This window comes from Gracilinanus agilis, chromosome 2 (genome assembly GCF_016433145.1).
Source record: "Gracilinanus agilis isolate LMUSP501 chromosome 2, AgileGrace, whole genome shotgun sequence".
Lineage (NCBI taxonomy): Eukaryota > Metazoa > Chordata > Mammalia > Didelphimorphia > Didelphidae > Gracilinanus > Gracilinanus agilis.
Genome location: NC_058131.1, coordinates 643,538,135 through 643,551,293, shown reverse-complemented (window position 1 = coordinate 643,551,293; position 13,159 = coordinate 643,538,135). Strand labels below are relative to the sequence as shown.

At 38.1% G+C, this 13,159-nt stretch overlaps 1 protein-coding gene across 2 annotated transcripts in view; it reads left to right on the top strand.

Annotated features, from left to right (window-relative positions):
* Positions 1-13,159, top strand: part of MYOF (myoferlin) — a 159,776-nt gene that overhangs the window by 57,109 nt on the left and 89,508 nt on the right. For both annotated transcript variants that reach the window (XM_044665689.1, XM_044665688.1), the window contains exons 6-12: positions 2,711-2,718; positions 5,398-5,547; positions 5,729-5,857; positions 7,596-7,658; positions 7,740-7,790; positions 8,577-8,607; positions 9,633-9,748. In XM_044665689.1, the coding sequence (XP_044521624.1) occupies positions 2,711-2,718; positions 5,398-5,547; positions 5,729-5,857; positions 7,596-7,658; positions 7,740-7,790; positions 8,577-8,607; positions 9,633-9,748 (548 nt within the window). The remainder of the gene's footprint in view (positions 1-2,710; positions 2,719-5,397; positions 5,548-5,728; positions 5,858-7,595; positions 7,659-7,739; positions 7,791-8,576; positions 8,608-9,632; positions 9,749-13,159) is intronic.

The following is a 13,159-nucleotide window of genomic DNA, read 5'->3' as shown; positions in this document are numbered from 1 at the left end:
AGGGGCGCTCTTTGACTCCTCCACTCCTTGGGTGTAGTCACTGACTTCCTGGCCAAAGTTGGGGAGGGGAGAAGAGACTCCCCATTGTAGGATTCTACATCCTTGTTTTGTTTTGTTTTAAAAAGTCACTTCCATTAACTCCTCAAAGTTAATAGAAACAAACTACTGCTGGGACTGAGACTAGGATCCTTTATACTTTTTAAGACCATAAAGGGTTCTAGATAATAACATTTGAGAACTGCTGACATAAAGGGTACAGATGACTTGTCCCTAGTTCTATCACTGAAACAGATCTCATAGGAGTCAATAAACCTTTGGCAGTCTGGTGAAGCTTATGGTCCCCTTCTCAGAATAGTCTATACAAAAATTGAATAAAGGAATATAGTTAGAATTACAAAAGAAACTACTTGGATTGAAATAGTTATCAAAATATTTTTTAAGACTTCAGGAACCCTTGTTTAAGAACCTCTGATGTGGTTCAGGTGTCCCATTTTCCCAGAAGAGGAATCTGAGGCCCAGGAATGGGAAAGGGCAGTCTTAAATTTGTACAGTGGCAGACCCAGGATTCACACCCAAGTCCCTTGACTCCAGAGCCAGTGCTTTCCCCACTCTATCATGGGTCAGGGTTAAAAAGCTTTACCAAAGAATGAAGGAAAAGGTGAAAATGAAACAAAACTAAGTACAAAGTTCCAGATGGTCAAATTTACAAAGAGAGGATTCTTCCACTTAATCCCATCTGTTGATATTTGAGAAGCCTGGCCAAAAATTCTCCTCTTTATTGCTCCCTGGAATTTCCAGTCCCCTCCCAAATAAATAGGCAATGGGAGAGCTAGGACCCATTTAAGGATTCTTGTCTGAGGGAAGTGCCCTAAATTATTAAACCTATGCACAAGTGCAATTTACATATCCGTCATTACCCAGGGTATTTTATTCTTGTTTATGCTTAAAGAGAATTTTTTAAAAAGAGAAATGAGAAAAGACTTGAAGGGGAAAAAGACTACATTTTTTCTCAAGGTCATTGTGTAGTGGCAAGAATACGGGCTAGGTGAGGAGGAGAGAATAGGTCGCAAAGAGGGGATCATGTCCCACATAGAAGAGGGTTGGGAGAATGGGAAAAGGGGGGAAGTTAGCATCCTCCTGATTCTATCTCTCTTTATATATACATTCTTCTATTAGAACTCAGGGAACTTATTTCCTCATTCTAGTATTCCCTTGCAATCAGTTCTTTTAAAGTCTTCTAGGGTCTTCCCAGGAGGAAGCTGTTTTCTGGAGATCAAAAGGTTTCTGCCTTCCCAAGCCTTGGTAATGACATATGCTAGAGAGATTTGGAAGAGGGAGGAGGGAAACACAATTTTTGGCCTGGAAGTTGCAATGAAATTACAAATATTTCTGCCATTAAGATATCTTGGAGATATTATAGAGGCAATGTACAATAATAAATAGAGTGTCGGACTTGGAGTCAGGAAAACCCAGGTTCAAATCTAGCTTCAGATACTGGGTGTGACTCTGGGAAAATCACAGCCTCTCTGTGCCTCAGTATCCTTATCTGTAAAGTGATGAGATTGGGCTCAATGACTTCCAAGGTCCCATTTAAGTCTATGGTTCTCTAATCTTTTATCTTTCCGCTTATGCCTTCTTCCAAGCTATGGGATTTCAAAAGTGTGAATGCCCTTTCCATTATGTAGATCAAAACTCCTTTATACTTTAGCAAATGGTCTTCATGATTTGCTCTGGCTATATCACTATAGAGTAGCCATGACCAGTATGTGTATAAAATGCAGGACTTTGAATCAGGAAGGCCTAGGTTTGAATCCTTCAATTGGCTGGTTAACTAACCTCTTCAAACCTCAGTTTTCTCAGCTGTAATATGAAGAAAATAATTCTTATTGGTAATTACTTGCCAGGGTATTTGGGAAGCTATAAATGGGAAAGACTGGAGGTAAGGAACCTTTATAAATTTGTCTTTGCTGGTCTTCCATGTCCAGCATGGTACCTATGATCAGTCTCTCAGCTTGGTAAGAGGTTATGCTTGGCTGCAATTGCCATAGAGAAGGCTGGGTCACCTCCACACCATGGCATGTCATCAGAGGAGAACTGTAGTGTGGAAGGTGAATGCAAAAGCAAGAGTTGTCAAAGTTGTCAAGGGCAGCTAGATGGCAGTGGATAGAGGGTTAGGTCTGGAATCAGGAAGACTCATCTTCCTGAGTTCAAATCTGGCTTCAGATACTTTCTAGTTGTATGATCCTGAGCAGGACATTTAACTCTATTTGCCTCGGTTTCCTGATCTATAAATTGAATTGGAGAAGGAAATGTCAAGCCACTCCAGTATCTATCTTTGCTAAAAAAACCCCAAATGATAATATGGAATTAGGTCTTGATCAATGACTCATGTAAAACCTGGTGGAATTGAGTGTTGGCTACAGGAGGGGGGTGGAGGGAGGGGAGGGAAAGAGCATGAATCTTGTAACCATGGGAAAATATTCTAAATTAATCAATTAAATAACATTTTCAAAAAAAAACCCCAAATAAGGTCACAAAGTGTCAAACTTAACTGAACAAAAGTTGAGGTTGTCACCCTATCCTTAAATGGAAACTGGCAATGTTGGAAAGGCAGCAGCTTCATTGACAGAACCACAGAATTGAAAGAGACCTTTGGATACCATTTTGTTCAACCTATTCTTTGTTACAGGTAAGGCAACTGGAATATAAGGAGATGGAGTGACTGACTGGTTCTTGGGAGGAGGGCTAGTTAAAGGAAGGACCAGTGTTTTCTGTCTTTTGAGCTAAGTCAATATCTATGTGCTTTATTTAGTAAAGAATAAAAATAATTTCTTCTACAATTCAGCTGCTGCCTATCTCGACCTCCTGAGCATCTCAAATACCCTCCAAATACATAAAAGGCATTTATATGTAAAGGCATTTATATGTAAAAGAAGTGTGTATCTATGGAAGTGTTGAGTTGGGGTGAAATCTAGTTTGTTACATTTCTTTTTACCCAAAGATTGATGACCTAATTAGTTAAGATAGCAATGATGTATTTGAAAGAGTGCTGAACTTGGAGGCAAGGGACTTAAATTTGGATTTTGACTCTGTTATGTATTTGATGTGAATGTTGGGCAAATCACTACAAAGTCTCAGAGACTTAGTTTTATCATCTATAAAATGTGGATAATGATCTGTGCATGACCTTGCTCAGATTATGCAAGTGATACAATGAGATAATGTATAAATGATGGTTTGTCATCTTAAAGTCCTAGTAAGTAAATGCACATAACCAAGAGGTGTGTGAGAGGTAGTATGACTTGATAGATGAAACTGATAATGGAGCCAGAAAGTCTGACTTCTGACACATATTGGCCTGGGCAAATCACTTAAGTCTCAGCGCTCTAGGGTGTCAAACAAATAGAAATGGACCACTAATCCTGTGGGCTGCATATTGAGTTAGAAAACCACCTCAACATTATCTATGTTCTTTTGTATTTTTATTTATTTTGCTAAATATTTCCCAAGTATATTTTAATATGGTTGCTGCCATACTCTAAGAATTTAGGTTTCCATAGATCTATAGTTAGTGGAGGGAGTTTCCTGACCATAGAAGTCCCCAGACTGATGAAATAGTAGGTCTAGACTTAATCCTCATCTATAACTGAGAGACTGTGTATCATAGTAAATAGAGGACTGTATCCAGGTACTCTACTTCTGATAACAGATGACAAAATTAGGGGATCCAAAAAGATGTTAACAGGCTAGAGCACTGTCTGATGTAGTTACATCTAATCAGATGAAATTCAAAAGTGAATAAACAAAATTTTAACATGGATGTCAAAAAATCAACTTGAAACTGCAAGATTGGAGAGGCACAGGTAGAAAGCAGTTGTCTTGAAAGAGATCTGAAAGGTTTAGTGAACTACAAACTTAATATAAGTTAGCAATAAGATATGACAGCCAAAAAGTGAATGTGATCTTGGGCATTATGAAAGACACAGCATTCAGGATAGTGGATTCAAGAGACTTGAGGAACGTTGAGACTATCCAAGTCCTACACATTCTGTAAGTAGAGTGCTGAATAAGGTCAATGAGAAACCAGTAACGGAGAAGTTCAAATTAGACTCCCACTTGGAAATCAACTTCAGTTGTGTTTTTCCATTTGTCAGTGTCCTCACTTTCTAAAAGATCCCTGTTTCCAAAAGATAATCTGTGGAAGTATAACTCCCACAAGTCCAGGGTCTCGAGGAGGTGGGACAGCGTGGGCATGTTAAGACGAATGAGAGACAATCTGAACTTCAGCCAGGCAGGCATCATGAATACTGCTCTGCTTTGCCTTGAATAAGGTTTATTTCTATATGCTTTGAGATCACACATAAGGTTGGGATGGAAATCCATTCTCATCATACATCTTTTCTTAGAGACCATGTATTAAGTCATACATTAACTTTGTTACAACTTTTCATTCTCCAATAACTTTAAATATTTTTCAAGATGTATTTGATGTATCTCTTGGGCTACAGTGGTGGGGATGTACAGGCCTTTTCATGGGAGACAATTTCTCCATTTGTCATCTATTGTTCTTTTATATTAACGTACCATACTGAATCAGGGATCAAGGAGGGGGGAAACTTGGAGATTGCTCTGGTCTATTTTTGTAGGCACCTGTGTATGGGAATGGGAGATCTAAGTTAGGGTTTTTAAATCTTTAACATTAATTCACTATTTGCTAGTTTGTTATGAAGTGACTTCTAGGGGAATTTCTGTATTACTACATGTAAAGGGGGGAATTTCCTAAGAGTCTATAGGGAGCCTGTGAGGGTTCTAGTAACTACCTTTACTGGTCTGATTTTTCCCTGGGGCTGAGTAGGGATATTGATCACAATAATTCCAATAATGAGTATTAGTAAGAGAAGAGTAACACAGAGGTATCTGAGTGAGGGGTTTCCATCCTTTCTGAGGCTGCCATGCACTTCCTCTTGAGGTTCCCCCCTGTGACCATGTCAGACAGGGTGGGTTTGATGACCCCCAGCAGATAACGTCAGAATGAGTCTCATAAAAACCTGTATCTTCTGATGGCAGATCCTTTTTGCATACATTCTTTACCGGGCCCATCTTCTACACTTACTTCTTCCTGCTTCCTTGAGGATGTCAAGATATTCCTTTCCATAAAATATTTTTTAATATCAGCATCCCTAAGTAGTGTCCTAGGTCAGTACCCTGGGAGATTTCATCTAACTTCATTCCTCATTTACAAGTTCAACTTTTCTTAGGAAATACAGGGAGGCTGGGCAGAACTGTTTATATCAAAGGAGATCATGTTTGGGTGCTTAAAAAGAAGGAGTCCCTGTCCATTATTTCAAGCTTGGTCATTTTTTAACTATGTGACTTTTTCACATATTAGAAGAAGAGGGAGAAGACATGGGAGATGAAGACACTACATTCAAAGTCGTTGCCCCAAGGGTTCCAGCCACAAATATTTCTGAAGCCCAGCTGGCCCGGAGGATTACGAAAGGAAAGAACACCCGAAGAATCCTTTCCAATAAGCCACAGGACTTCCAGGTAATCAGTGACAGAAGGTTTATGCTTTTTTGTGTCTTATGGGATGGTATTCCCAAACTGAGCATCATGTGGTTTTACAGGACAGAAAATGGGGTACCTTGTTAAAAATTTAAGTAAAAACCTTTCTCTCCATGTAGCCTGATGTAATTGAGAACAACATATTTATTTTTTCTCCTTCTAGATTCGTGTTAGAGTGATTGAAGGGCGTCAATTAAGTGGGAATAACATCAAGCCAGTGGTCAAAGTCCACGTCTGTGGTCAGACACATCGAACAAGAATAAAAAGAGGGAATAATCCATTTTTTGATGAAGTAAGCAATTGATACATAGTCTTAATTATATAATACTTCTTAGGAAAATACAAATTTGATTGCATTATGTGCAATAGCATTATATAATGATAAATAATATGTTGAATATAGACAGCTAAAAAAGACATTATCTGATGAGGTACTAATTGGGCAATAGGCAATAAAAGCAACACTACACCAAAAGATCCAGAATCAACTTTGGGAGGTAGTGAAATTGAACTATGGGGGGGAGAGGTCAAATGCATTTATTTTGTATGTACACTCTTATGCCAAATGGAACATCCCCCTAATCGGGTTTTTGTCTATGTGCCTAGCAATCATTGGTTTTGTTCTCTTTCTCTTTATTTCCCTTTTTTCCCCAAATTATTGTAATTTCCTCTTAGAAAGTGCGATATTGTACGTACCTCTAGTTAAAGATCTTTAGAGATATAAGTTGGTTATGTGTACTGATTCCATGTGGAAGCTAGGCATGTAAATCTGGGAGACTGCTACATGCTTGTTTTCCATGGGAATCACAGGGGGGATTATGTAATTAATTTCTGTACCTAGAACTCCAATTCCCAGCATCCCATATTCCTTCTTACTTTACATGCTGACGTAGGGAGGATATAAATTTGGTGTAGCTCTGCCTCTCTCATTCTCTTCCTGTAATCCTGTTTGGTGGAGGTAGTGTGAGGTGAGTGGCAGGAGAATCTACTCACGTGACCTTATAGACACAAAATATAGGTTTATATAAATAAAATGGAGGAGAAATTTTATCACATTGTCCAGATAACACAAGCCTCAAACACACAGCTTGCCTAAAATATCCAGGAGCTTGTCAATTTGAACTAAGCAGTTACTACCTTCAATTTGGGGCAGCTGGGTGGCACAGTGGCTAGAGAATCAGGGCCTAGAGTCAGGAAGACTCATCTCCCTGAGTTCAAATCTAGCCCCAGATACTTAATCGTTGTGTAAATGTGGGCAAGTCACTTCACCTTGTTTCCCTCAGTTCCTCATCTGTAAAATGAACTGAAGGAGGAAATGGCAAACCACTCCAGTAACTTTGCCAAGAAAACCCCAAATGGGATCACAAAGAGTCAGACATGTCTGAACAATAACAAAACCTTCAAATTTGTTTTACTTGGTGTGGCAGAATAGATGGAGTGCCAGATTTGAAATCAGGAAGTTTAAGGTCCTTTCTCTGATTTATGTGGCCCTTTAGGGTTTGCAATGTGATGAAGTGGACAAAAAACTGGCTTGAGAGTCAAAAGATCCTGGGTTTCAGTCTTGCCTCTGAAAGATCCTGACTGTGGGATCATGGACAAATCTCTTTATGTCTCTAAGCTTCAATTTATATATCTATAAAATGGAGATGATACTATCTGTAATCCTGCTTCATGGAGTTGTGAAGCTCAAATGAGATAATGTATGAAAAATACTTTGCAAGCTTTTAGGTGCTATATTAATGTCAACTTTTATTATTATCATATTTCACTTTTAGTTTATAGGGTAGAGGCTGCATAGGGATGGGGACTATGATTTCATTGGTCTAGGAAAGTCCTAGTTGATGAAATTCTCTCTACCAATAAAGATAGACATCTTTTCTGCAATTTATAGTCTTAAAGAGCTGAGTGAGTATGTATCTGGCTTGAACAACTTAATGTGATTAAGTACATAGCTTAGTTACTTAGCTTTTTTCTCTTTATTGTATCCTACTCTACAACTGGAATTTTTTCCTTATTTTTTGTCTTAACAGTTATTTTTCTACAATGTCCACATGACCCCTCTTGAATTGGTTGATGAGACAATAAGCATTCGGGTAAGAAAAACCAAAGACATACACAGGTCATAACCATATACAGTTACAAAGTCTGTAAGTGGGCATTTTTCTCTCTTTTAGGTTTATGATTCCCATTCTTTGAGAGCAGACTGTCTGATGGGAGAATTTAAGGTTGGTACCAAGAGAATGTTTGTATCTCACTACAATGCTGCAAAGAATCCCAAAAGAGGACCTGATTCTCTGCCTCATCTCAATTTGCTTCTTTTAGTGAATCTCAAAGTCATTTTACCCTGATATCATGATATTCTCTGAAGGGAAGATGTAATGGTGCCAGAGGAGAGATATCAGCAGAGAGCCTTTAATGCTATATTTTGATTGGTAGTGAAGTGTAGAACTTAGAAGTAGTATAGAAAACAATGTTTACATTTCAGGGCTTATCACCTCTGTTGGTCCCCCATGTATTAAAGCCACTGAATGAGTTGTAATGCCTATTGGTCCTGTATCTGTCACTGAAATGCTTCTAGGTCAAAGGGGGAAGCCCATCCTGATACCCTTTTTATTACAGCATCCCTCCATGGCAGTAATTATTGTCAGCCTTCTAGTGGAGGTTGCCTACCATGGAGGCAGGCAAACCAAACCTGTAAAGAATGGCAGGATGCTTTTTTGAATATCTGAAATTCAAGGCAAATAGTTTGATGACACATTTCAGATTATTCCAAATATAGCAGGCTATTTCACTGGTAGTGAGCTTTCTATCACTGGATGTGTTCAATTACTGGCTGGAAGACCATTTCTCAAGGATGATGTAAAAAAGATTCCTACATGAGGTAGGAAGTTGATCTAGACAACCTCCAGTCCCCTCTTTTACTTTCTGGAGTCTCTGACTAAACATGAGAAGGGGAATAAGTTTTTTAAAGATTAGTTTCAAAATCATTTAAAATGCTCCTTTTTTTTCAGATCGATATTGGTTACATTTATGATGAACCTGGTAAGTATTCTCATTATCTTGAATCCTGGATTCCTTACTTCTCCTGCAGATAAGGCATCTTTTTAAAAGGACTAGAAAGAAAAAGAAGAAAAAATCATGGAGGGGGCCTTGAGTCATCTTAATAAATCAACTGGAGCTTGAATGGTTAGAGCTCAGTTTCTCAAAATATGTAAGCAGAAATTCACTGAGGATTTATTCATTTGGAGTGGACATTTTGTCCTTACCTTGACAAATTTACAAAAATAGTTAGACAAGACATCTCTGGAACTCTTTTTTAAAAAAAAACCCTTGACTTCTGGGTAGCTCAGTGGATTGAGAGCTAGGCCTAGAGACGGGAGGTCCTAGGTTCAAATCTGGCCTCAGACACTTCCCAGCTGTGTGACCCTGGGCAAGTCACTTGACCCCCATTGCCTACCCTTACCACTCTTCTGCCTTGGAGCCAATACACTGTATTGACTCGAAGACGGAAGGTAAGGGTTTAAAAAACAAAACAAAACAAAACAAAACCCTTGACTTCCATTTTAGAATCAATACTGTATATTGGTTTCAAGGCAGAAAAGCAGTAAGGGCTAGGCAATTGGGGGTTGGGGGTTAAGTGCCTTGCCCAGGGTCACACAGCTAGGAAGTATCTTAAGGTCAGATTTGAACCCAGGACTTCCCTTCTCTAGACCTGGCTCTCAATCCACTGAGCCACCCAGCTGTCCCCTGGAACTCTTATCAGATGCAAATCAGAACAGGAAGGCAAGGGACTATGCTGGTATTTCTTCAGGAACTTGTCTGGAGCCAGAGATTTCTATAATGGCATCCATCTATTTGAAGACAAGCTAAGGAAGTTTTGAGGGATGAAGAACAAACTCTCTTAACAAGTTGTCATTTGGGGCATCTGGATCGACAGAAGGTTAAGAGTTTAAAAAAAAAAGTTGGTTTTTTTTCCCCTAAAAGATTTAAACCCAAGACCGACCAACATTCTTTTAATTTCTCCTTGCTTGGAAGGGAATTCCACTTTGCCCTTCTCTTGTTTTCAGGTCATGCTGTCATGAGAAAATGGCTACTTTTAAATGATCCTGAAGACATAAGTTCTGGTGCTAAAGGTTACATGAAAGTCAGCATGTTTGTCCTTGGAACAGGAGACGAACCACCAGTGAGTATTTCTAGAGAACAATTCTATTTTTTCTACTTTTCCCCAAATGAGGATGGTCACAAACTAAGCAAGTGTACAATGGAGGAGTGAGCTCTCAAGATAGCTCTTATTTGATAGTTATTGAAATGTCAGTGGGATTGATCCTCTGGAGCCAAGTAAAGAGAGCTACAATAGGGTAAGACCATAAGATTATTGATTTTGACCTGGAACAGACCTTATTTTTTAAAAATGTTTTTCCATGTTTACATGATTCATTTTCTTTCCCTTCCCTCATCCCTTCCCCCTCCCAGAGCCAACAAGCAATTCCACTGGATTGTACAAATGTTATCACTGGATACCTATTTCCATATTATTCATTTTTGCCATAGAACAATCTTTTAAAGCCTAAATCTCAAATCACATACCCATATATACATGTGATAAGTGACGTCTTAAGTTTTTCTTTTGCATTTCTCCTCCCAGAGTTCTTTCTCTCATTGTGGATAGCATTCTTTCTTATAAGTCCTTCAGGAATATCCTGGCTTGTTGCATTGCTACTAGTAGCAAAGTCCATTACATCGGATTGTTCCACAATGTTTTACTTTCTGTGTATAATGTTCTCCTGGTTCTTCTCATTTCACTCTGAAATCAGTTTATTGAGGTTCTCCCAGTTCACATAGAATCCTCTAGATCATCATTCCTTATAGCACAATAATATTCCATCACCATCATATACCAAAATTTGTTCAGCTATCCCCAATTGAAGGACAACCCTTCATTTTCCAATTTTTTTTGTCACCACAAAGAGCATGGCTATGAATATTTTTGTACAAGTATTTTTCTTTATTATCTCTTTGAGGTACAAACCTAGTAATAGTATTGCTGGTTCAAAGGGCGTTGTAATCTTTTAAAGCCCTTTGGGCATAATTCCAAATTGCCTTCCAGAATGGTTGAATTAATTCACAACTCCACCAGCAATGCATTAGTGTCCCAATTTTGCCACATTCTCTCCAACATTTATTATTTTCCTTTACTGTCATATTGGCCAATCTGCTAGGTATAAGGCTATACCTTAGAGTTGTTTTGATTTTCATTTCTCTAATCAGGAGGGATTTAGGACACTTTTTCATGTACTTATTGATAATTTTGATTTTTTTCATCTGAAAACTGCCTATTTCCCTTGACTATTTGTCATTTGGCAATAGCTTGGTTTCTTGTACAATTGACTTAATTCCTTATAAATCTGAGAAATTAAACCTTTGTCAGAGATTTTTGTTTTAAAATTTTTTCTCAATTTGTTACTTTCCTTCTAATTTTGGTTGCATTGGTTTTGTTTGTACAGACACTTTTAAATTTAATATAATCAAAATTATTCATTTTACATTTTATAATGTTCTCTATCTCTTGCTTTGTCTTAAATTCCTTCTTTTCCCATAGATGTGAAAGGTATACTATTCTGGAAGAGACCTTAGAGGTCATTCACTTCATCCCCTTTATTTTGTAGATGAACAGTTGGGGCCCACAGAGGATAGTGACTTGCCCAAATTTTTGCCTATTTGAGACAAGATTTGAATCAAGATGTTTCAAACTCAAAGTATAGTGCTTTAATGACTACACTTTGCTTTCCCACATCACGTAATTCATTGCCATTCTCTCTCCCATAGTCTTTCCTCTGAAAATACAGGCATTCTCTTATCTAATGATGGTAATTGGCTCTATGAAAAGTTACCCTTGGGCTAAATGACGTGTTTCCTAGCAACCGAATTTAACCAATCTTTATTAAATACCTATCATGATTTAGACATGTACTAGGCACTAAACTTGCAAAGACAAAAAACAAATGATCCCTATCCTCAAGAAACTTAGTCTTCTTAAGGGATACAATATACGCCCAGATAAGTGAATACAATCTGGTGCAAAATTATTTCAAGATGAAGGAGGGTATTAACGATGAGATTGTTAAAAGGAAAGACCTGTGAAGGAAGGCAGCATTTAAAAGTTGACACCTTCTCTGAAACTTATAGTCTTAAAAAGCTGAGTGAGTGAATATTTGGCCCAAAGGAATAATTTGATGTGATTAAATACAGCATTTCAATAGGGTTTAAAAGAAATATAGAGATTTAAAGAGATTCAGGTAGAAAATGAGTGCCTTCCAAACCCTATACAGAGGGATAGTAGAGGATAATGGAATATGTTTAGCATGTGCACTATGCTAACAGAGAAAGTATGGAAGGGAAAATATATGAAATAACATTGGAAAAAGTAGATGGGACACATTATTGTTAAGGGCTTTATATATGAGGCTGAGGATTTTGTATTTTACTTCAGCAGCAAATTATATTCCATGAAGATTTTTGAATGGAATGGGTATTGACATAGTCAGATCTATATTTTACAAAGAGTAATTTGCCAGCTATATGGAGAATGAATTAAAGAAACACTGGATTTAGAGAGACAAATTAGCAGGCTATTGTATTTGTTCAGGCAAGAGGGATTATTAAGACTATATAACGATAGAGGAAATTTATATAGCTAGTTACATATTTACAAATACATATATATATATATGCACATATATATATATATTTACATGGAGCAAAGGTGATGGATACAAAAGAACAATTCTTGGCAAAGTATAGGATATGCAGGATGAGGGAAGGTCGAGGATGCTTCCAGTGTTTTAAACTTGGGTGACTAAAACAGTGACCTTTTAAAATAAGAAAGTTTAGAGGAATATGTATGGTTTTGAAAATGTTGGGTTCAGAAATGCATTAGAAAAATATATGATTGATCACATAGTACGATAGGGATCTGATTAGGGTTTTGATGTTAAAAGATTGCTCTACTACAAATATGAATAACATGGAAGTAGATTTTGAACAATGACACATGTATAACCCAGTGTAACTGCTTGTTGGCTTTGGAAGGGGGAGAAAAGAGTGGGGTGGGGGTGGGGGTGGGGGAGGCAGCGATCATGAATCATGTAACCATGGAAAAATATTCTAAATTTAAAAAGGGGGGAGGAAAGAAATGTTGGGTTCTAGGATGTCTCTGGACACCCAAGTGAAAATGTCCAGTGGGCAATTGTTCATGTTGCAGGAGTAATATTCAGGGTAGAAATTAGAGTGGGGTTTGGGACTTCTGCATAGAGATGAGAATCTAACACATGAGTGGATGAGATCAACTTGGAGAGAAGAGGGCAGATGCCTATACATAGTGGGCAAAAGTAGGATGATGACCCAGCAGAGGAGGCTGAGAAGAGACTGGTAAGAGAAGAACTAAAAGTCATCAGTAACCACAGAAGGAGAGAGTCCCAGAGGAAGGGGTGGTCAAATGTCAAAAACTTTAGAGAAGTTCCATCCAATGAGCCCTGAGAAACAACTCCAAGTTCCCAGGAACAATCTTATGACTTGGCTGACCATAAAAGTGGTT